The sequence below is a fragment of the Branchiostoma belcheri genome, unplaced genomic scaffold, assembly GCF_001625305.1.
Source record: "Branchiostoma belcheri isolate BF01 breed outbred unplaced genomic scaffold, Haploidv18h27 scaffold79, whole genome shotgun sequence".
NCBI classification, from domain to species: Eukaryota; Metazoa; Chordata; class Leptocardii; order Amphioxiformes; family Branchiostomatidae; genus Branchiostoma; species Branchiostoma belcheri.
Genome location: NW_017804453.1, coordinates 1,117,746 through 1,143,866, shown reverse-complemented (window position 1 = coordinate 1,143,866; position 26,121 = coordinate 1,117,746). Strand labels below are relative to the sequence as shown.

General features: G+C 42.0%; 1 protein-coding gene across 1 annotated transcript in view; it reads left to right on the top strand.

Moving 5' to 3' along the window:
• The window catches only part of LOC109485962 (probable thiopurine S-methyltransferase), a 14,166-nt gene extending 3,422 nt beyond the window's left edge, over window positions 1-10,744 (top strand). The window contains exons 2-9 of the mRNA XM_019789666.1: window positions 4,118-4,247; window positions 6,472-6,564; window positions 6,759-6,888; window positions 7,234-7,286; window positions 7,566-7,640; window positions 9,125-9,210; window positions 9,656-9,700; window positions 10,016-10,744. Of these exons, the coding sequence (XP_019645225.1) occupies window positions 4,118-4,247; window positions 6,472-6,564; window positions 6,759-6,888; window positions 7,234-7,286; window positions 7,566-7,640; window positions 9,125-9,210; window positions 9,656-9,700; window positions 10,016-10,134 (731 nt within the window). The 3' untranslated portion in view covers window positions 10,135-10,744. The remainder of the gene's footprint in view (window positions 1-4,117; window positions 4,248-6,471; window positions 6,565-6,758; window positions 6,889-7,233; window positions 7,287-7,565; window positions 7,641-9,124; window positions 9,211-9,655; window positions 9,701-10,015) is intronic.
• Window positions 10,745-26,121: the final 15,377 nt, after the last annotated feature.

Below are 26,121 nucleotides of genomic sequence, written 5' to 3'. Positions count from 1 at the left end.
CTGGTGATTTTTTGTTACGATTGGGTCTCGCTTCAGCTTCTTCTGTGAAAGCCTTGAACTTTTGTCGATCGATAGTATAAAAAGAACCTAGATATTTGCGATAGGAAAATATCTCAAATATGTTGGGACCGATCGTTATATAGCTGTGGCGAGTAAGACGACGGTATGCCGGCAGATCGCTACTCTGAGTTCTGAGGAACACGATGAAAGAACATCTCTTATATATTATAGACATACCCATGACACATACCTTTGCTATTATCTGCCGATATCTATATGTATAATGGCGAATGCCCAATAAAGTTTTCTTGCTTAAGATTACGGTCATAGTTTTGCAAATGTGATCAAATCACAATTGTTCATGATTTACAACTTAGAGTATATAAATGATTTTGCTGTTAACCGTACATGTAGACATGCCTGTAGTGTTCTAGCTTGTGTATAACTTGTGTGGAGAAAGTGTTTTTAATCATAATCAGTGTAGCTAAGACTCCAGAAAGACCTGAGTATATTGAACTATGTTATTCTATATTTTTTGATACTTAGATATATATAAAACGCTCCTGCAGTTGCAAAACAAGCTGCTAGGGAATCCAAACATGTCACATGTTTCTTAGAACAAGAAGCACATGTATTACCTACCAATGGGTATTATAGCATGTCTAGGACACGAGACGATAAAGCAAATTCCGCTGAAGTACCATGGAAAGCCGCGAGGGGGCCGAAAATCCATTGGCTTCCAGATTTTGTTACAACCTACCAACCTACCAAATACCATTAGGATCCATCCACAACTTCCCGAGTTATACTGTTCACACAGACAAGCATATACATATCATGCACTTAAAAAACACACCCCTCTTGGCGAGGGGGGGGGGGATTGCAAAGGCAGGTTTTGGTATAATTGCTTGGCGTGAAATATTAGATGGCAGAAATACGTCCCAAGTGCAAGTTTGTCTGCTTCTTGTCGACAGACCAGAGTAGCACCTGGATCCTCCTAGGAGTCTACAGATTTACTCCTCGCTGTGGAATCGACCTTGGAGACATATTTCTTGCCTCTCCCGAGGCCTGAGCTTTGCCTCTGGTGTTTGAAAACAAAGCAAAGGCATCTGCGAAACGTACTTGGGCAAGGCCCAAATCAAGCTTTTAAAAGGATTCCTTTCCCTTCATCAGGAGTTATCGTGTTACACACTTGAGAGTCACAACCACACCTGGTGATATTTTGTCTGGTGATATTTAACAGATATGGAGCCGGTGAATTTAAATATCCACTCTCAAGTACGGGTTTGATTAATTCTTTCTCAAGTTCCTTTTTAGAAGAATTTTCCCTCTTTTTCCATTTTTCGGCCGGACATCCTTCCCTTCCAAGAAGTTTCTTCCTCTCCCCCTCATCAGATGGATTAGGTACAGGAAATGTAGTCCCTCCCACTAGAAGGACCCAGGATAATCCGTTACTTAATACAGGCGCCTCTAGGCTTAACGGTACTACATGATATAACACAGGGACAAGGTATACCCACGTTTTCACAAAGTCCAATTAATGATTATGTTCTAAGGCATGAGCATCAACGCAGTTAGATAACTAGAGTCCCACGATCTCATACCTTCGCCAAATGATGTTAATCTTTATGACTGACAAAGGATCCTTATAGGATCCTTATTTGCATAAATTATGTCAGTTGATCATATTCGCCATCAAAATACAGCTTTATCTTAACAAAGAAAGCCATTCTATCATTTCCTCATAAATTATGCAAATGAGGTCCTTATTTGAATAAGTTATGTTTAATGATGTTCTCCTTCACTTAACTTTCAGATACCCCAAGTGTGAAATTCCAGGCAATTACCATTATGGAAGTATAACATTTTCTCATTAATTATGCAAATTAAGTGTTAATTTACATAATCAATACCTGCCTGTGTTTCTCTCGTTCTCAATTGCATATGTCACAAGCTTGAATAGTCCTATAATGTAATGCAGCTGATTTATAGAATTTCCTCATTAATTATGCAAATTACATCCAGATTTGCATAATTGTCGCATAATTATGTCAAGCGTAACTTAAGCTACCTAAATACCAAAAATCACGACGATCCGTCCTCCGGTTCTTGAGTTATCCTCTTATGAATATTTTCAAAGAAATGCCCCTGCAGTACCCGAGCAAGGCGCTAGGGGGCCCAAACGCTATGTCACTTCTTCCCCAGCACAAGACCTACCTACCATCCAAATTTCGTGACCCTAGCACGTCTAGATCACGAGATATCAAAACCGGAAGTTCAGCTGCAGTACCATAAGAAGCCGCTAGGGGGCCCAAAATCTAATCATTTCGAGGTCTCATCAAGACCTACCCACCTACCAAATATGAAGTCAATCCATTTAAGCCTTCTCAAGTTATCGTGTTTACAGACAGACAGACAGACAGACGGACACACACACACACGAACGCCTACGAAAACATAACCTTCTTGGCGAAGGTAATAAGTCGCGGATAAAGTAGCAGTGGTTAAAAGGCTATGGGCTAATATGGTTAGGGAGGTACTGTGGAATTACACCAATCTCGTACTGAAATGACGGTGTGACCAGACTATGATTCATACCCACGCAGAAAACTGCATAAGACTCAGATAAAGATGATAAATATGTTGATGCTTTCACTCAACCACAATAAAATGAAAAGATAAGCATATCTCACGTTTTTTACCGTTGACATATCAATTTTTAAAAATTGTTACACTTTTACGTCGTCGCAGAAGAACAAAACATGGTATCAATGGCAACTTGACATACTTTGCTTTGCTTTGTTTAAATGCAGAATCTTTGCTTAAGTTTAAATGAGTTAGTTGGAAGTAAGAACTATGAAACAAGTGGTTGCATTGCTCAACAGACATAACGTTGAAAATCTCTCATGCATACCCTCTCGTTCCCGGGCATTTATGCTGGGGTCACATTTCTAAGCCGGGGCCCGGCCGGGCTGTTTTGTTTAACGAAATATCAACAATTTTCATCAAGAATATACGTAAATAGTTCCATTGTTGACATTTTTCAACGTTCCTGTGCTTTGTTGCGTTTTATACCATATTTTTCGTTCCAAATGACTACCCGGCCGGGCCCCGGTTTGGAAATGTGACCTCAGCATTAGCCAAGACGTTTCCATTTTATGTACGAGAGTAGCTCAGGGCACGTGGCCAATAATCCCAAACAATCGAGTGTTGTTGTGCTCGGTCTGTCGTACTGTTACCAAGGAAACATGTCAAACACAGTCATGTTGCTAAATCGTAGATTAGTTATGCTATACGGGTGGCTATTGTAAAAAAGTGATATAATTGGTCAGAGATTACTATTATCTGTCAATTTCAGAGACAGAAAGTGTACCTGTTCCTTTAAGAAGGGAAAAAAAATCACAATTGTCAAGTGAAAGAATGTGTTTGATTATATTTTGCGGGACATTTCAAGTCGCCTTATCTGGTTGGCTGTACTTCCTGTGAGGGGTGTCGGTTCCACATCTGGAAGGCGTCAGCGCCGGTGTCAAAGTCACGCCACCCCGGCCGAACCTGACCTTCCCACGTGTCCCCCGGCGCACACGTCCCGGGGCGGGGGAAGTGACGTCTTCCAGGTGGCTCCCCTGCCGAAACGTCACCGACATATTTTTAAAACGAGTGTGTTTCAACTATTCCTTGGTCTAAAATTTAGGCTGCTTCACTCTCTCTCAAACAACGAATATTTTGCACTGGCGAGTTTACAAATGACCGATCCAAAAGCCCCGCCTACCCCCGTTAAAACGTAGAACTTAAAAATAGCCACTGTCTCAATGGTCGAAGAGCGAATTGCTAGTCTTTCATAAAACTAGAAATCGAAGATTTCACACCTCCGCGAAGTATTTAGAGTGGATTTCTTGGTTTATTCATTATTGGTAATCACCCTTTCCTCGAAGGCTATAGAGGCTTTATTGGCACTCAAAAGTTTAGATTGTATCTATGAAATAAAGAAAAAAGATTATCCCACAACGGTGCTGCTTTCGTATCAAGAAGGTTCTATCCTAGTATTTTATGATATGACATATCTAGGTAGTTGTAGTGTTGTTGTAGCTAACGTTCTATTGTCTTCACTCATAATTAGAAAAGCCCAGAATGGTGAAGATGGTGAACCAGGACCTGGAGGAAGTGGAGACTCGCACCATGACACTGGAGGACTGGCACAACAAATGGCGCAGGGGCAAGACCAAGTTCCACATGTCCAAGGTTCACCCGTGCGTAAGATTAGAACATCATTAACTAACTTATTAACTATAAAACAACTTGTGGTGGTGTCTGTTCCATCAGTAATTTCCAAACAGACGCAATCTGAAGTAAGAATGCTTGTTGTTGGTCCTTCGCGTCTAGTTTCTGCTGAGGTCACATTTCCAAACCAGGGCCCGGTCGGGTTGTTTACATGAAGGAAAAATCAACAATTCTTATCAGGAATATACACAAATACTACTCGTGGTTATCTTAAAAACTTGTTTGTTTTTTGTTGGCTTTTGTAGTACTTTTCGTTCCCGAAAGTTGTCCGGCCCGGTCCCGGTTTGGAAATATGTGACCTCAGCATTACCGGGACTCCCATACTCACTCCCTTACCAACTTTCCTACTTTATTATTGGGGTATGAGAGACCCGGTAAAGCTGACTAATAAATGACACTCAGGATACTAAATGCCCCCTCCCTTAGGAAAAAGACAGTTAAACGCATAGATCTTGGTTGCTTGTCTACTTTTATGACGATAGTTTCTTGCCCTGTGTCTATAGGAAGTTTTGGCGTTCCCTAGTTTCTGAACGAACCCTCCGCCAACACGTGTGCCCTCTACACGCCCGTATTCACACACACACGTGCTCACGAGGACAACAAAAACTGTCTCCGTCTGCATTCCATCTCGTCTCTGCGAAAACACATGATTCAACAGATCACTTTGTTGGTGTGACTGTGACTGCGGCAGATGAAAATGTGTTCTTTGCTAAATATTTATTCGCAAAATTTGTTGTTGAAACAATGATCTTTATCTATGTGTCGTCATTTTTATTTGTTTTATTCAGCCGTTTTACAACTTCGATAAGAACAGCCCCAGGTCAAGTCGATATTACCGTACGGACGTAAACCTGCTTCTTGAGACAGTCGACCCTGACATCGCCCTACTTTCTACGGGTTATTTCAGGTCGAGGACCGAAGGATCCCGTCTTGAACAATGGCTTGTTGTCTGCCATGCTTTCAAATAATATTTATGACTCCCCACGGTTTGCGCCTGTTGATGTCTAGGCGTGTTTTAAGGACGAAAAGACCAAAGGTGTTTTCAATATCACATTTTATCTCAAAGCTTTTATAAACTGCATTGTCCAAATAAAACAGCGATCGGTCTCTTCAAGTGCTGTTTGATACTATGGGAATCATATGGGAATCTTTCCTAAGATGACCTAGAACCTAGTGCCCTATTGGTGTCCCCTCCCTACAAAAACATAATGTACGCCCCCTAGCGGGTGTTGAGTGACCACTCGCAGTACGGGGCCGACCTTGTTCTTGCCTTGTAATGTGGCGAAGGACACAGCGAAAGTAGGGCAAGTGCGTTCCTGAGAAATCCCTGGCATAAACAGGACGTAACAAAGACCTTGTGGTGGCACACTTCAAGAACAGCTGCGTCCATCAGTCACTGATACTCGAGGCGTTGCGTTTTTGCCCATGAACTTTCTGAAACCTTACGGGTTTCCCTCGACACCTGCCCATTTACATCCCCAAAGACAGTGACAGATGAAGCTTTAATAGACTTTGTCTCTGTCACACGGTTCTTATGGTCGGCTACTGTCTGGGATCTCTGGCTGAGATCTGACCTTTATTTTCCCGTTGAGAAACTCTGCGGTCGCCTCCTGTGAAGTTTGCTGTCACAAGGAAGTGTTATGGGAACAAAGTGGTGATGTTTTGGCGAGCGGAACTGGGTCAGAGTTACAGGAAAGGAGATTCAAATGTGTGAAACAAGAAAATGTGCACTGGGCCTCGGTAGGGAAAACCTCATCTGAAAAAAAAACTCGCAGTAGTAACGTGTTCCTTTCGCTGGGATTCACCTCCACAAGTGCGAGGCACCTGTTATGTCTGTAAAAGAATGGAATTAATTGCAATATAAAATGTTAACATCTTGAAATTAACCGTACAACAGTTCATGATAAGCAGCTTAATAAAATCCAATAGCTGATCTAAGATCAATTCTACTTTGTATCTTTATCCATATGTTGATAATAGATGTTTATGTTGATACACATGTAGTATCGGCCTATTATACGTTTCCTTTTCATCTTCATCTTCGTCCTAACACAAGGTAACATGCAAGAAACCAATGAGCTTAGAGGCTCCTTGACGAAACACCACCCACGTTCGTCATGTTTCTCATTCCTGCGTTAATACACTGATCCGCAAGGAGACGCTTTTACGTTGTGTCTCTCTCTTCTTCCACAGGAACCTGCAGAAGTTCTATAACAGGATGATTCAGGGAGAGGGAAGGAAGCGGATCTTCGTGCCCATGTGTGGGAAAACCCTGGATATGAAATGGTATGTCTAGCTTACTAACACAGTGTTCAAACTCTCAGGATACGACTGGGACATCGATCATTTGTGAGATGGAAACCATGAAAATATTAGCCCCATTGTACAATTGTATTTTGTTTTATGTACGTCAGACAATACGGTGTACCTATCATACATCCATTACTATTAGGTACATTTTCCTTTTCATTTATATGTAGGCTTTCAGACAAGGGACATGGCGTTGTGGGAAATGAAGTCGTGGAAATGGCATGCCGCCAGTTCTTCGAAGAACATGACCTGCAGTATACAACAGAGAGGATAGAGGGCGTGGAAGGAACACTTTTCAAGGTAAATTACAGCCATAGTAGATCATTAGGAATGGTTCATTTTATACATTTGAAGGAACAAAACGACGTTATCAACAGAAAGCCTTCAAAAGAAAGCCTTTCGATGATGAAAAATTAGCTTAAGATATCAATTTCATTACGGTTGAGGTAAACCGTATGTAATTGGATAATCTAGCTTAGTATAACCCGAAAACGATGGTTCCAGATCCAATTTTTTATGGGTTCTTTTGTTGCACAGTAATATCATATACACACAGCATGACTGTTAGTGTGACTTATCGTTACGTGTGTACGTGTGATCATTTTGATATTAGAAATTGATTCTATGGCATTTATTTTATTCTAGGCCACTGATATTGACTTGCAACTCTTCAACTGTGATTACTACAAATTGACCAGGTAAGTTTTAAAGATCATAATCCGGAGTTGTAGTTAACAGTGACATGTACTGTTGAATATCCGCCGGCGTGTGCGTCGAACACAGTTTTCTTGCCCTACGGTAGGAGGCGCTGTGAAGATAACTGTGGGCTTCTTAGACAGTATCAATGATTATTGAAGTGGGCATCATCTTTGCATCAAAAGTGCTTTGTGGTATCTCAACATAGTTTCGGATTTGTTTATAAAAATCACAATGCTCGGAATGCAGCAGTTCAACGTTTGCCTTCGTTACCTTTCCAGTGACGTCATCGGGACGTTTGACTGTATTTGGGACCGGGGAGCCATGGCGGCAGCCAATCCGGAGGACAGAGACAAGTAAGGGTACTCTGTTGGACTGGTCATTATTTATTGCCCATCGAGGAAAACTTACTACTGTCGTATGTAGTCGAAGACTTTAAACCTACGTGAAAAAGTTGTGACTTTATTATAAGCTTGTTTCAGTATTTCTATTCTATTCAGTACTGGGCAATGCCCCATGAGGTATCCAGCCCAGGGTTGTGACAGGTACGGTCAGTGGGGTGAGGGTGGTCCGTGATAGAAAAAAAATGGAAAAAAAGTAAGGTGAAGTTGTGTTCGTAACTTCATCACTGTGAATTTCTTGCTGACTCTGTACATATCCCACTGTCACTTCCTCCCGGCCTTTGGAAAGACCATTTGACCTCTAATAACCCTCCTGTCAGTCTGTGGTTACATACGTCTGTGGTTACACTTCTTTCCTTGATTCTGCTGTATTTTAAAAAAGATACGGACACACACAAACAAACAGACAAACGTACTAAACGAAACTCCGTCCACAGATGTAACAAAACAAGGAAATGAAATCAATCAATGCATACATATAAAGAATAACCCGATTTTACAGTGTCAAAGCGAACGAATAATACTCCAGTACGCTGTTTAGTGTTTAGAACGCCATCAAAAACCCCTTGCATGTACAGCCTAACGACCGCTCGGAGAGACAAACGCTTGTTCGGTCACTTCCCTGAGAGTGGAGGGCGACCTAGCTGGCGCCAAATAACTTGTTCGTGTGGAACACTGAGAGGTAATCCGCATCAAACATCGCCTGGCGTTAGTCTGAGGAAAGCATTAACGCAATCAGTTGGCTCCTCGCCTTGGAGAATAAAGACGCCATAAAGCACCGACCGTTTGTACCCACCATGAAGCTTAAGTCTGGGGCAGGACTTCATGTCAAAGATTCTCCATACGTCATGCACATGGGCGCTAATGCGCAGTGCTCTTTCCCGACACGGTCTTATGAAGGCAGGCAACTAGGAAGTCAATCGTTACCGCGCAGTCACATTCGTCCTAGGTCGTCCTGCGAATTTTGATGCCGTAGAATTTTCAAGCGGGCTGTGACAGAACCATCCGCCGGCGCCGGCAAGGATCTCTAAGACAGTCGTTTTGTTTAATAAGACAGCTGAATGTTGCAGGACACATGCATGGCTATCCCAAGATGCATTTAGTTTGCGATCGTGCGATGATGGTATGACGTATGTGACCGGCCCCTATATTTGTCTCCTTTGACTCTTCAACGTTGTCTTTCTATATCCTATACATTGTATATGACTGCTAACATTGGTGAAACTGCTGACGTGACAAAGTATGGATGTTTGTTTATCTCACCTATCCACACGTAACTGGAGTAGTGTTGAAACGCGCACTCACATTTTAGTACTTAGTTACCTACTAACTTTACAGTATTTTATTAAACTGACATGTCACCATGAATATACTATGAACCAGTAAGACATACAAGTGCCATGTTCCTGTACTAACCTGTACGTGTCCCTGTCCGGCAGGTATGCGGCAGTCATTGTTCCCCTGCTGAAGCCCACCGGCGCCTACCTGCTGGATCTGTTCGAGTTGGAGAACACCGTGTTTGCAGGTGTGTTCGCAGAATGGGTTAAATATCGTGGCCTTATTGATATATATATATATATATATATATTGGAGCTTGTATTTACTATGAGATGGACCTTCATTACCTCTGTATATGTCCAACGGGTACGGAAGTATTGTTTCGAGTGGGTTTGTGTGTATGTCTGTATGTGTGACAGAGACCAGAGACAGTGAAAGTTTGTCTGCACAGGTGGACAGGTGGAAGTAAGTGGGAGGTACGTATAGGAATTCAAGAAGTAACCCTCCACAGTTCCATATATTTATATATTTACCAAAAAAAAAAAAACTTCACGGATGTCGGAAACTTAAAAGTTCCGATTTCCGTTTGAATTGTTTTGCATTTCTATTGCGTTATGCTAAGTTCAAGCTTATGATAGACATGTGTTCAGTTCAGTCCATTTTACAGTAGCATTTCAAACTCCTTATTCCAGGTCCGCCTCACGGTATCTCCGATGCCAGAGTGGACGAACTGTTTGGTAAGGACTGACTTCTTATCTCTACCAACTCTTTCCCTAAAAGTGAGTAAAAGTTGTAAAAGTGAAACCAGGTAGTTGTGTAAGCAGCACTGACTAGCGTGTATAGGTGAGTAAAAGTTGTAATGGTACTAGTGTCACTTCTTGAATACCATCTGAATACAGGAATAAAAAGACCTCTCGAAACATGTATAATGTTTTGTCGCTTCAATTCTTGAAGTTTACAGGTCAAGTTTAACACTTTAGACGTCTTGCTTTTTTCTTGCATTAGATCTGAAGTTGGTATCAATGAATGTCCTATTGTCATGTATCACACAGCCTCCAAGTGTAACATAGAGGAGCTGCTGAGAGCAGACCGGATGGGGGACTGGCAGAGGTCGTGGGGACTGGATTCCTTCAAGGAGGTGGTGCGTCTTCTCACGCCCAAACAGACATGAGCGCCCGGCACGACATGGGACCAGGTCCTGTCACATACGCCGTACCATCGTAGTCATGCAGGTGTTCTGCAAAATTCATCAGTACAGTCGTGTTTCGTACGGCGGTTGCTTCTGTTACAGTCTGATTAAGAATTCTACGGCATCAAATCGTACGACGACCTACGACGTAATCAAATCTCCAGCCAATCAGCATCCAGCACTTGGTATCACTGTTCTCCATATAGTCATTCTAGTCACCAAACGACCGATATATGTATACGTAATTTGCACTCTACTAAATAACCTTTGAAGAAGCCTACTTTTAATGTGGTCGTGATAGTTGCACAGAAGCGAGTCATGGTAGGTTGGTGATAAACGTACTCTGTACTTATGTAGCCAAAAGTGGTATTTATAACAAGTTATAACTGTTATTTGTGTATCTTACTAATCACTCATACATTTCACGTTTGAAAAGGGTATGGCTGAGGCCTTTGGGGGTGTCATAGAAATACTTATGTCGTCATGTACATGTATGAGTAAAATGATTTTCTGTATTTCTAATCCTAAAAAGCAGTCAATGTGAAAACGTCGTTTGTTTCTTCTGAAGAAATAAAAGTATAACTTCGTGTAACACCGTTCCCCCTCACTTCCTGCGACTCTGCTGTGCTCAAATAAGAACGCACACACTGGCAAACAAACAGACAATCACAAAAAACATCCATACACGGAGGTTATGTAAGAAAAGATTGAATCGGCTATAACTTCTATATAAAATGGACAATCCAAAAGCTGTAAGCCCTAACATGTTGTTTGTTTGTTTGTTCGTTTGTTTGTTTGTTTGTTTGCCAAGTTAAGAAAAATGACTGAGCAGTAGGTCATATATTCACATAATAAACAAATATTGTATTGTATTGTGCAATGCATTCTTCGATGCGTCAACGTCTTCAATAGGTAAGAAAAGACATTGAAAACGAAACAACAAGATCTCTGAGCACGTAAATGATGGGAGTGATTTCGATCTGGAGTCAAGCGTGTTGAAAGAGTGGCCGGTTAATGCCACCACCTGTCAATAAGCGGGCCACAGGGTCCTCTGACATCCTACAAGGTCTATTGGCCCTCCGCGGGGTCCGATGAAGCCGCACCAACGGTCCATTGATTCCCGTTAGGACGCCATGGTTAATCCGCACCACAAGACAAATGAGCCGGTAGATAGTGTCCAAAGGGTTAACTGTATCGGACATCCTATGACTGTTTCGGGGCTGAAAGAACGCCCCATCAGTGTCAGGGCTCACACCAAATCTTATCATCGATTTCCTGCTGCGGTAGCGGCGAGAGATACCAGGATTCAAGCAGTTTTGCTCCTGTTACCACTGGAACATTTGCTATTAGTTTCCGGGATAGTATATTATTTCCCCTTAGTATTTGCTTAAAACAACAAGGATGGGCTGTTTGTTTGTAATTTTGGGTGTGCGTATTGTCGCTATTCCTATTAACGCATGGTTTTCCACAAAGACTTTGAGCAAAAGACGATGTATGCTATCCGTGAGTGCACACGCATCTCGTATTTGAGCAAATTAGGTCGACGAAGAAGGCATTAAAATGTGTTTTAGTGGTTATGGTGCCATCTATGATCTATCCGGAGTTAGTATGAATCACTCAACGCTCAAAGTTAGCCCCATTAACACCTAACTAGCCTGGTGATCGAGCCTATCGTGGACGGTAGGAGGGGGGGTGCTCCCTTCGCCTGTAGAAGCTCTCCACCGCCCGGCTCAACTGGGCACTCGGTGGTTGGTGGAAGTTTTACACAACAGAAGTCTATTTCAAGGGAATTTGAAAGCTCCGAGTGCGCCCTCCGGAGAGCTCATAGGATCCTACTGCCCCGACTGATCGCGTCCAATCCGCGATAGACTGGATACCAGGCTACTCCCTAACACGTAGTACAAACCAAACCACGGCGAAAACCACAAATCTGGGCTTGTTTCTCAATTACTCACGGACCAAGCCAAGAAGACAAGGAAGTCCACGCCTGATTTATTTGACAAACAACCCTGCCACAGCGAGAATGGAGTTTGGGATTTGTATGATAAAACCGGGGATTATGATCTAAGCACAGGCGGACGATTCTCGCCTAACAATTTCCAACATTCCCTTAGAAACCAATCTCGTTGAAGTGCCTTCCAAACGTCTTCAAAGACTCGACAAGGTCAGCTTGAATGTTATGGCAGGCCCCTTTATCGAAACGATTACAATTTAGGCAGATCCGATTGCTTTCAATACCTGTGGAGGTCATATCGGAACACTGAGTGAGGGTGTACGAGTAGATGGCCTCTAGAAATGGCGCTAATGGCTTAAATGGAGTTTTAGGCTGTGAACATTCAATAACGTTTATCGGGACTTTTTTTTGCATTTCTTTACCAAAAATGTTTTGTTCCAAAATAAGGACTATTTTTCCACTGCTTTACAGTCTTGTATAATAATTAAAATTATTTTGTGTATTCCATCCTGGATAATTAATGGGGCTGATTATTTCTTCTCTCCATGCCTAGGGGGAATTCCAACCGTTCTGGTGTGATGGCTGTCTCTTGTGGTATTGTTTTGGGTGGCTGAGCGGGATTTGTGTGTATGTTTTTCCGGACAGTGCTCGTTGGTTGACAGCACGTACATTGTGGGTGGAGGGAAGCTTGGCATGGAATGACAGGTCAAAAGATCATACCCAGGAAATGGGGTGAATCTAGCCGGGAGTCGACATATGGAAGCCGGAGATCGCATGAGCATTTGAATGTTGCAATAAATTCACGAAAGCCCAAAATAATTTCTGGAAGTCTAAAATCTTCCAATTTTCGAGTCGTGCAATGATACTGGTGGAAAACGTCATTGATTAAGCTTTGTTAAAGAAAGAGTGATCGTTAACTGGGCCAAAGAAAAATTAAATGAGTTTCGACGTCAATTCTTAACACGTAAACGTGAGTCAACAATGCCTTCTCATGCACAAGGGTAAGGAAATATATTTTGGGGTTCTCTATTCCATCCTCCAGCACGTTCCAGCAAGTTGCCCTATACTGTATACCCACTCAACGTATGGGCTACAGAGCCGTTCTTATGGGATCAAATGCTATCCCATTTATGGAGTACTTATACGTTTGTGTTTTACTGTACGTTTTACAAACCGACTGTTGACCATCCATTGACCTAATGAAAATAGAACCTTGAAATGTACTTTTGGTATAGACGAAGTGATCAAAGTTTATCGATTGTCAGTTTTACATAGAAATGAACACCGCTGTATTTGTCCCCATGACGAATGTAACGGCCGCAGCAGGCATCGACGCTTCGATAAAATAGATCGTATATCTTTTCAAACGAGCGGTTATTTCATCGTATATTCGGTACGTTCAAGTCAATATTTGTAATCTGTCTGATCATACGGGGAGTGATTGGTCGTAACGTGGTGTACGGCCATCGCCAGAAGTACAGGGGAGAGACAGACGATTTCATTAAACCAATCAATGTACTGACAGACTTGACTTTCCCGCAATAATCAAGGGCACATGTCAATGCACATCAGTGGACTTTAAATGTCCTTCGTTTATTACTTCCGGGACAAAAGTATGGTTTTGGGCAGCAGTAGTTTAGGGGAGTTTGCATTCATCTTGTCCTAAGAAGCGAGGATTGGAAGTGAGTTGGCGGAGATTGGGTTTCAGTTGATTGACAAAGTTGTGAGTTCTGACTTATGCCATGTGTGGTAGAATGCGGTATGAGGTTGCCAGGAATGTGAAGTGTGTAATCATGGTATGAAACACCGGTGAAACGCCGGAGTAATTACGACGGAGTAATTACGTCACACAGTCGTATCAGTAGTAAACCATTCTATGATGTGATTAAATCGGGTATTTTCCGATGATCATAAGATCATAAGAAACACAAGAATCCAAAACACTTTTCAGAAGTCTGAAATCGTCGATTTCTTGTTTTCTTTTGTGACGTTTTTATTCTCCATGTGACACCACAAGTACTGACTTTATTACTCATTGAAACATTTATGCACATGCAACACTATCTGCCCCATGCGTCCCCGCCAGCCATCCGTCAAGTTCTGTCCCCTCCTGCATTCCTGCAGCTCATTTCCCCTTCCATCCTCCTCACCAAAGTTGAGAAACGTATCAGACGATCGTATGCTAGCAGCACTCTCTCTCGTCCCCAGGGTGACGTCGCTATGGCAACCATGAAATATGCCATCTACCTGCAGGTCCGTGTGGCCACGGTTGGCCGGCGGTACGGGCTGTGTGATAACATGGCGGGAAAGTTGCCGGCAAGGTATGAAATTAATTTTATCGTGAGAGGTCATCCCCTTAGAGTGCTGGCTGCGGTGTTTCTTACAGAGCAACTGGTCCATTAAGTTTGCTCTGCAGGAGACCGGATCACACTAAAAGAATAGGATGAGGACCTATCCTATCCTATATTTCCTGGTTGCTAAAGACATACTTTTGTATATGCAGCAGACCTAGAAATCGTAAATGTAATTACACGTACCTGAAGCTCTGAACTGTGATTTTAAACAGCAATACACCATCTATGAAGGATCCAGTGGCTTAACTGCTATATTTACTTATTCAATATTCTGTGAATACAGATGTATTGTTTCCGGTGTCTTTGCGCGATTTCTTTCTTCCTGTCACAGACAAACGTCCCTTTCCACCTTACCTCTCTAATTGGTGCACTTTGTGCTTCGTCAACAATTGCCGGTCCACTGCTCAAACTTTACACGAGCTACACCTTGATATGTCCTGTCTACTTCAGCGTCCGGATTTTACAACGTCTTTTTCTTTCTTCTTGTTACCATCTCATGTTGCCAAATATAATCGTGCTAACTGAATCTGTGGTGTTGCCTTGCGGCGGACTGCATTTCAGTGATGAATTATTGAAAATATTACACCTCACATCCTATATCATATCAGTGTGAGCTGAAACCATTTCCATCACCGCACACTGAAAAATCAGATAGACCAGCAGACACTCGCACACCGACCCGCGAAAGAAGATATCCTTCTCTGAGACGCACTGTACGTACAGGCGACTCACTTAGCGGCGGTGTACCTGAAACCGTAACATCTAATCATAGCGGGGAGGTAGCCACCGAGGAATTGGCGGAGTAATGCTGATTATGGGCGCGGAATGAAATTTGCGCGCGGGTCACCAGGTGTCACCACATCGGGGAATTCCGACGAATGACAACGACGCCGGGTGCTGAGGCAACGTCGCCGGCTGTTCCCGCGCTATCAGACGGGCGAGATGCACGTCCAATGGTTCCAGGCAAATACAAAAGATGGAAATATATGGGCGCTAGAGTGGGGGCGATAAGAGTCAGTCGAGCGATTTGTGGTGTGGATAAGTGTAGGGTAATCTGTGATGAAGAGGTGCCGGTTGTGTGGGCGATGTCCCCGGCGAGTTGTCGGGCGTGGAAGCCGGGCTAACACAACATCACGCCGCGGCTAATGGCGGTGTTGATACTGCGATTTATCTGATGGGAATACATCTATTTCCCGCGCAAATGGATCCAGAATCGCAGACGGCTGCGACGACGGGAATGTCTCGAGGCTGCTTTGTTCTAGCTTTTAAAGTGGTTGATTTTTTTACATTGTTTTTGTCATGATTAACTCTGCAGAGATATTAGAGCTTGATATGCAAAACAATAGCAGAAGAAACACGTCAGAAATTCCCCGTGAAACTGCTGTTTTGTTTGAGAGAATCTTTAGTTCTGAGATGGTTTGAGAAGGACGCATCAGAAGCACTGTTTGAAGATGATTTTACAATTTTTTATTTTAATTAAATAGATCAAATAGCATTCTGCAGTTCGCCTTTCTGAGTCTCCATGAGGATTTTGGACCATATAATTACGAGTGACTTGTTGGTTGACTACCACTGAACTGTACCATCTAATGATCTAAATAGTAGTTAAAAGAAATTGATGGATTTAAAAACAACTTTGAATTTGCAAGACACCACCCCCTACCCCCAAAGTTCCACCCTTCTAACCTTGAGGAGATCTTTACTGTCGTCACCAACAGTCAGGGTTAAAAGTACTCAAGACAAAAAGCCATTACTGTGGTACAGACAGATTTGTAGAGAAGACACACTTAAGATAAGATCATTACAAGCTCCAAGTTTTATGTATTCGCGATCCTATAGATTGACATGCTAAATCTGTGGTTTGCCACAAAAAAATTTGTCAGAACTTCGAATCACCCACATGTTGTGATGTAGAATATGGACACAAAGTTCTGTGGGAAGCTGCGACAGTTGGCCACGTACAACTACAATGCCATATGTGTCGTCCGGGGATAACCGCAGGATCTACGACATTATATATTGAAATCCTTTGCATCGTGCATAGGACTTTTAGCGTTCAGAGCCTTCCGTGATCCTCCTAAGTTTGACTCTGAGGGATTGGGGGGCAAGTCGAAACATGTGGAGTTTGTAAACCTTTCCAGTTGGTTAGTCTCCCCGCGCGGTGTGCACCTGACGCGGCGCGGTAAGTACCCCCTCAGGCGGGGCTGGGTGGCATATCTGCCGCTCACACATGACACATATTGGTCGGCCTTACCGCCAAATCCTTCTTTCCTCCCTCACCCCTGCGTTAATTCACGGCTTGTTGCTGCAGGGAGTTGACTGGGAAATGGGGAGGCTGACCTTATGTATTAACCTTTGTCAGAGTGGGGAGACAAAAGTCGTACCCTCGTTCAGGAAATGCCCTGAAGACAATGCTGTGTCATACGCGGATGTCTCGCTACGATAGCAAATAAGACAGCTGGGGTACACTGGGTAAAAATTTGCCAGGATCACATTATGCAGTAAAGAGCTTGTGTGGTTTCATGCATTACACATGTTTGTTGGCCATTAGACTTTGTGACAGCAAAAAAAAGTACGCCTTGAAAGTTACGTCGTCTTGGGTTAGCATAATAGTTTTAATCCAGATACGATACGATGACACCAACTTCAGGTGAAAAGGTAATGCGCATCTGTGCACCCCCTGAAGTTATCAATGATCACTGCGAATGACTTTGATACTTCTGTCAATAAAAAGCCCTCCAGTGTCTCTCTCAAACTAGGACTAGTGGCATGTACACAAATGTGATCTGCAGTCATAAACTGAACGTAAAAAAAACGAAGGTATTTTAAATTTCCCCTTGGCCATAGGTATTGTCCATTCTGCCCAAATAAGACTGAAGAGGAACGTTTGAAGATTGGAGATGTCTGAACATTTCAACTCTTTTCTAACAGATCTAGGGTTGTATAAGCACAACGTGATTGCAATTGGCGCAACTTTTTTTGTCCAAGCGGTAGAAATTGGATGTATATCGTAACAGGTCACTTAATGGCTACCTTTGTTGCGCGTTTGTGCTCTTACAAGCTAAGTACAGATCATAGTTCTAGCTATAGCGATATAAGGTATGTGTAACATGTAACATATGTGGTATGTTACAACATCTACAATGGCAACTGTTTAATGGTGGTATCTGAATTACAAATATAGAGTTGTGAACCGTACATTTGGGTACTGGAAAACTCGACAGCACTTGCATCCTTCGTTACAGATTGATACCATAGCATTACGACTGAAAAACATTCATGAAAACTGTTGACTTTGATCACCAGTCATAATATGTCGCCAGTACGCACAAACCTCTTTCTAACAGGGAATACTATGTGAGTTGTGTGATGTACAAAAGACATTGGGTGACGTTAGTGATGGTTATTTTATATGAGAAAGCTTCATTTTACTGTGTATGAACTCTTCTGTTAGCGAATGGAAAACTGTTGTGTAGATACAAAGATATCACACAGAAGGTTTCTGAAGTATTGTCGAATAGAAATTTTGTCGTTCATGATAGCTTCCAACCAGAGTCTACAAAATGATGCCTGTGCAGTATTCCAACCTTAACATGTGTAGGTACATATACTTGTATCTATCTGTATATAAAATTCGCACTATACATTTCATCATTTTCCTAACCATCTTGTTTAATGGCTCCACTCGCTCTTGAACATTGTGTATCACACAGTTTCTGTTTGTCAGAATCCTAATTATCATCCATAGGCACCATAGCTGGTCTTATTTCCCAAAGCGTTTGACGGAGCATTAACATACAAGCGCTGAAACATATCTCTACATCTATCTCAATCAGCGACTTACTGTGCTTCATAAGCGCTGCGAGTTTTCTAATTGAATCAGCGCCACTTTGATGTGGTTGACACATAGGTTTACAATCCAATCAACGTGTCAACGTTAACAAAAACTCTTCTAAATAAGATTGATCGTCAGATTGGCATTTACGTCCGGAAACTGATAGCGGCTCGTCACGCGAAGCGATAGATAGAGACAAGGGTGTCATTGTTGGGACGGGTGAGGATGTTGAGATCGACGTTGATATGCCGGCTCCACGTCTGCCACGTGATGTTTATCCACCGACGCGTTTTTAGTCGCGGTGACAAAGCGACGGTTGATCCTGATCACTAAACACACTTTGTCAAGATTGGATTCCTACCGGCGGCAAACTCCCGGAAGATAAGACCTGTATAATGAGTACTGGATGGTATTTAGTATCGGCATTAGAAGGCAGTGTTAGAAAATAAGCTCCTCGTCTGTCAAGCCGACGAGCTTTATAAACCTCCTTATCCGTCTTTGCGGAACTTGAGAAGTTTTTCTTTAATTTATGTATATACTACCCAAAAAAACTTTTCTTGTACATAAATATACACATATCTAAAGGTAGTGAAAGACTTTCTTTAAAGTTTCTGCGCACCTTTCTTAAAAAATGTCCAATATACACCACCGGTCTAGATTTTGTAAGACGGAAGATATCCACAAAACCCAGTGTGTCTTCCGATGTGTTATCTGAGCTCTCGTATTTTCAAGCAAGAGCCATGCACATGCCTCCATGCTTGTGTTTATTATTCACTGAAGACTAAAACATTCATCTGGTATTTCAACAGATAAGTTGAAAGAAATTTGGCTTTCGTTGAATTAGCGTTTACCCAATAAGAACCCATTTCAGCACCAAGGACAGACACCAAAGAATAGTTTTATCAGTTTCAGCACCAAGGACAGACATCTGACAAAGAAATGATATACATATCTATACTCTCCGTGTGGAGGTTTACTTAATTAGTTTGAATACCAAACAAAATATATTAATTTCTGCGCGCAACACGGCGCATAGAGTTGTTACACACACTACCCTACCCTATCGATTTTGTAATTAGTATCTTTCAATATTGAGTTTAAGAAGATTGGAAGGGAAACGAAGTTATATGGCGTGTTACTGTACTTCTTATTCTCTCCCATTAAGGGTAATTTCTTGCCAAACATCATCCCATATACAGACGGGGTGATACCAAGGATCAGTGGTTTTCTGTGAAGCTTGTTGATAGCTATCAGTGATTATTACCCGCTGCAAGATAATTCCGAACCGCGTCTGTTCATTGGAGCATCGTTTCATATCGTGTGTTGCCTAATTGTTTTATCAGCGGCTGCTTGATTATATGCTTCCTAATTAAGATCAGTGGATAGGAAAACAAGCAAGGCTTTCTCATCCCGAGTGTCACATCCTTTTTCCGAGCGCACGCGTTCTCTTTAAGATCTGATCGAGTCGAACAAACAATATAAGACGAAGGCTTGAAAGACATATTTGTCACCACTAACCACTTACGTCGGTTTCACAGTTGTTTAGTAATGAAATCCTTTGTCTCAGCAGCTTGCTTACGTGCTTCAATGCAGAGCCTAATTGACGCTCTTTCAATAACGATGTTATCAACATAGATTGCTAAGAAGTTTGCGAGAAGAGTTCGTAATACTTATGAGCTAAAAATTTTCGCGGTGAGGCAGGCACAATTCTATACCAAACAAGAATTTTAGACCTCTGGGAAGTGTTTTCTGTTTTCGTGAATTTATTGGAACTGTGGAGGGGATTGATTAATGAGATTTCTTCTGCCATGTGGTCTCATGCAATGTCTATAGAACACAAACATACAAATAAACTCACCTTAAACCAGCGCCACCTAAAACAATACTTCCGTCCTGGAAGTAAATACAACCATTTGTCTGATTCTGTACCTTCTTTGCCTGATTCCACACTTGTGCCCTTCAGCCTGTCGATGCGTGTCCCCGCCAACTGTTTTTCACGTAAAGTCTGTCGTATCTCACCTCAAGCGTGTGATCACTCGACCCAAATAGCGTTAAATCATCGGATATAACACCCGTGCATTCTGGTTACATTTTCTCTTCCTCCAATTACCCAACAGATGAGAATATAACTCACCCTGCAACAGTGATGTCTGGAAAAGATGAACACAATTCCATTACAATTACTGTGGGTTCAGAGAATGAAGAAAGGATCCTTTTTCAGTAAGGCTCCTGTTCCACTAGACAGCGATCCCTGAGTGACTGTTGAACGACCGAAACTTGATTTCATAATTGAAATAATATGATTCACGATGTATGATTCAAAAGACGACAAAACACACACAAGGTGAAAATATCCATTTTTATGTATGAAGTCTGAAGTCTGTTGAGCGATCTGTCAAATTCCTGGTCGCTGAGCGGTCGCAGCCACCAGTACAGGGCGTGTAATGCTATTATCGTCAATGCCGGGGCATATAACATGATAGCGCTGTGAATTTCTGTCTAGACAAAAATGACTGGATGGGATAATGACTCATACTTGTTAGTGAAATCTCTTACGGAAAGGTTAACCATTACGACCTTACATATTTCACATGCACGAAATAAGAGAAACAATGTCAGTTGATATTATAGATGAGCTGTATCTTATGTGGCAGAGTAAAATTAACATGGGATGAATGTAGACATCAATAGGAATCTCCGAAACTCTTTTTGTTCCCAGGTGAATCAGGACTGAGTGAAGAAGAATTGTCGCTCTCTGTGTAGATAGTTTTATTCTAGGTTGAAACAAATCAGTCCTAGTCATCTACACATGTACGAGTATACATACCCTTTGCGGTAGTTAAAAGGTAATCAACAATAAACCCTGTTACGGAGGCCACAATTGTGGGAAATGTCTAGTTTTGTTGAACTAGGCTGTTTCCTTTGCAGCCAGCCTGGCTACATACGTCGTACGATCGCGTCGCAACATCGCAACTGTTGTTGGGAGAGTCGTGCAGGTGTTTTGTAAAACCAAGCTGTCCTTTTACGGAAAAGATCTAGACTGCGCCTTAGACCAATTTAACTTAAGGTCGTTAATGGCTTCTGCCAAAGCCTGTTTGAAAATTCTACGACATCAAAATCGTACGACGACCTATGTCGACTGTGACGGCGCCGTTAGCTAACTTTACAATTGACACTCCTCTGTACATAGCTACTGGCATAACAAATGAACTGCGGACGATATGAAAAATGCTAATGATTCCATTTGGTAAAATGAATGTCATGAACCGGTTTGCTGTGACGCCATTTACTTGCCCTTTATGCAACTGATGCAATAATCAGCAAGATGAAATAATATACATCGCTAAAAAAACTTTATTTCCAGGTCGTTTCCATGGTGTATCAACGATCTGTACAATGATGTGCGATTTTTGTTTTATTCATATCGCTGCATGATTCAAATGGTGCACAGTGAAAACAATAGATTTATGATATACAACTAAACATACAATAGATGTATGATATACAACCAAAGGCTGGTACTGTACAGTTGTGATGTTACAACTGCATGCTACAACGTTTTGTGTGGTCCACCGCTGTTATATTTGCCACCAGTGTACAACTTGGAAAGTTAATCCCAACTCTGATAACATCCATAACAGACTATTGATACAAAATACTCGGCCGGACAATAACAGTATTTACACCTGCGTAACAGTGTACCATAGTGTATAGAGATATGAATACATATACTGTGTGGAGTTGTGCACATCTTATTGCTTAAATACAATTTGATGCCATTAGATTTGATCATATCTTTTCAAATTTGATCATATCTTTAGATGTAACAACATTGCAAAATAGGTAAATACATGCAGGATTCCTTTGTTATTAGAAAATATGCTATAATCCACGACTAGCCCCACGTTACTGTAAAAGTACTATATTATACTATATAATGTACTATATTATCTTGTCGGCGGTTGGTTCAGTCACAGCCTGCTTTAAAATCCTAAGAAATAAAAATCATGCGACTAATGGTACCAGGCCCTGTAGCTAGCCTTGCTATCCGTGTTGGAAGTTTTCCATTGAAACGTGCATATTAGCGGTAAGTGTATTCATCTCCTATTGTTAAGGATGACTGATGATGGCAGCACGCTTCTGAGGGCGCGCACAAGATAGCAGCACGGCAATAAATGTGCAAATACATCAATCCCAGAACAGAGGCAAATTATTTGGCTGACAGCAGACAGAGCCACAAATAGAAGGTTGGACATACTCCGGTCGTTATGAGCGTGCCTAGTGGGGAAAACGATAGACTAATGACTTAGTACGGAGCCGTCGGTGGGGATTTGTTTACACACAGCCGGCGAACACAGACACAGCAGCCGCGACCGGTCACACACGCCGGCCAATCGTCGTGCGATCACAAAAGTAAAGGGCATTCTTTGGATAGCCGAGCATTTGTCGTACAACATTCAGCTCTCTTCTGACGGAAAAGGTTGTCTTAGATCCTTTTCGGCGCTTAGTTTTTCCCAGCCTCTTTGCAATTGGAAATTCTACGGGGCATCAAAATCGTACGAAGACCAACGTCAACGATAAATGTGATCGAGACACGTATCTTCCATTTGTCATTTTCCACTTTCTTTATTGAATTAATACTCTGAGAAGTGACCATAATCTCAAACTTTGAGAGTCTGATTTCTATTCAGAAATGCTAATCCCACAAAATTTAATTCAAGTAAATGCCATAAAATTACAGACTTCCTAGAGAAAGAAGTTCTTGGAAAACGTAAGGCATGAAAAATTCTTGGCATATTCTAGTTATGATAATTCTATTGCTTTATGTTGTATTGTGCCTGTCGTCCCCACTGTTACACACTGAATGTTAAAGTTAAGTCTGCTCCACACGTGTATGTATCTGTGCCCATCTACAGCTTTTACCCATGACACCTTTCTACATAGTTAGTTGCCCTTCTTGCTTTTTTTCTCAGTAATACAGAATTGAGTTTTCATAATTCATACACGATGATTATAAAGATTACCAACCATACCGTCTAAGCTGGATATAACAAACGCGGAGTGATGATAAACCGTGGGGTACCGATATGCATCGCCGGTGTGCACGCCTAAGAAGAAAACGATATTACCGCCCGTCTATCTCCGTATCATTATTCATGGAACAAAAAGCGTGTGACAGTCGATATTGTAGTTTTATGACGAGAGGCAATTTATTGCTTGTTTGTCACAGTCACCGTCACATAGCGTAATTACTACAGGGAATTGAAGAGAGAAAATTATAATTTCATAAGTATCTTTAAATCTTGTGCATGTGCCTTTAACTCTGACATAGACAGGTCGTAGATATTATTACCGTTTTTTGTGGTGACACCTGGTATATTGTTATTAGACGTTATGTTCATGTACTATGAACAGCAACTTGATAAAGTGCACAGTTCATTTAATTAAGCATTCTTTTATAACGGAATATAGCGGCAGGTAGAGAAGATGATCATTGATTGTTTCATCAGCACCCGTTGGTAGATTGCTGTATATAAGCGTGACTGATGACGAGAACCGTGAAACTCGGATCCCACCGCCGCGCCACTAATTCCGACGACAAATTATTCCCCAGCTCCGAGCTTAGTGAGCGGTTAGCGGGCCGCTTAAACGTCTGCTGACGCAGCAAGTTCCGTAAGTAAGGACGGGATAACGGCAGATCTTATCCATCACACTTGTTAGTACAAGGGGCCACAACGTGTGGAGTGTCACCACAGGCTAATGTAAATGTACTTGTATTTCCTTTCTGTGTACATAAGAACACCATTACGACCCGGTCACATTCGTCGTAGGTCGCAGTGTACGATTTTAATGTTTAATTTTCAAGCAGGCTGTGACAGAGCCAACCGTCGAGGCAGCTGAACTGAAGTTTGCAAGGCAGCTGAATTTTGCAGGACTATTCTAAGAATCGCACTTTGCGATTGTACGACTGAATGTGACACGAAACAGCAAAGAACGCACGTAGGAAGCGATGAAATGTGAGCATGAATGAAAAAGACGAGTCTTTTGTGCCTATTGACATCACTTTGGCATCACTTGACATCTTAGTCCCATTTTTGTGGAGGGTCAGGAAGTCTTGAAGCTATTACAAAAATCCTGAACGCTTTTTCAATAAATTGAATGTTTGAAGTTCATATCTGAATTGTTAAAGTTCTTCACGTGCTTTTACGAGTTGCTGAAGCACCGAGATCTCAACGTTAAAGTTTTATTAGTGTTTACTAGCGTTTGTCATTGAGCTGTCTAGCTATCGACCACTTCTCTTTCAGTACAGAAGAACATGCACGTGCAGTAAAAAGATTCAATGATCTCGACTACTGAAACTCTATAAGACCTGCGGAATCCAGCTTGTTATAGTTGTTTAGATACTTGGTATCGCACATCGTTTATTCTACAACACCAGTGCTCAATAACATCCCATTAGCTGCCTACCAGCTAGTTAATTGGAATATTGAAATCTGTTTTCAGAAACGGTGAGTATCAAACCCCCAAGGTTCCTCGCGCGGGGTAGGCAGCCTGGGGGAACTGGGTCTGCTGCCAACAAATGAAGTCGCGACTCAGAAAGGGATTCCTGGCTCGTACCCCGCACCCGCCCCGCCATATGGTTACCTCATTGTAACAGTTGTTGTACCGGCTCTGATTTCTTCTGGGATTGCTACCGCTACATGTTTGTGATTATCGATCAAAAATTGTCATATCGACACAGCAATCTTTTTATTATAATTATATTTTGAAAAATTTGTGTTCCTTTGTTTGCGTCATCGTGATGTCATCACTGGCATTTTATGTAGTCATGGGGCATTTTAAAACTCAGGATTGAGTGAACATACATAAAATCTGTACGTCAAGCTCTATTGCTTGATTTTCACAAAGAATGAGAACCAAAGGCTTTAATAAAGCACGCATGCATGTGAGAATGATTCACGACATATCGGTCCGCTAGTCAGACTGATTCTTGCCGACTAGAAGCATATGACCACCATTTTTGCCGGCTGCAACACAAAGATGTATTTCATGCTATCTGGTTCTATTTTAACAGAATCTTTCCACTATCGTTTTACAGATATTCTATTGATTCTACAGTTAAACTGTTTTTTCTCTTTCCTCGCAAAAAATGGAAGCAGAACTCGTAACCGTCTATTTTTCTGTGCAGAAAAGTGAGTATTGAGTGCACACGCAGCACAACACATTTCGCTGTAATCACAGTGTGCATCTGTAATGTTGAAAGGACGTCACTTTGCGCACTGTTTTCATGTTGAGATGCGCTGAGAGCAAGTCTATTAAACCGTTCACCAGGTGCCACTATATATGCGGCACAGACAAACACGATATTAATAGCCGAGGCACAAATTAACGGCCATAACGACATCTTTGCCGTTACATCAGCGGTAGGAAATGACGGCCACCATCCCCCCGGCGATGGAGTACGGCCTGGTCAGGATTAGAAAAGAGAGTGACAAATTTGTAGACGGAAATCCACCCATAATCAGGCCCGTTTGGCGCCTACATATGTGGTCCTACACTGTCTCAGCGACAAGGACAGACTGTGCCACAATTTATCGCACAGAGGACACGGGGTCCCCTCGCTATCACTTTCAATTTAAATTAAACGTCGTCTATACTGCCGCGACCAGATGGTATTGAACATGCCATATCAAAAATGAAAGTTTGCTGGAATAGAATAATCACTTTAATTTTCCGCGGCCTCAGCCGGGTATACACAATTGTGCACAGAAAACTAACTCTGCGAGAAGTACAAACTTTCCCCGTGAACTTGGATGTCACGCTGT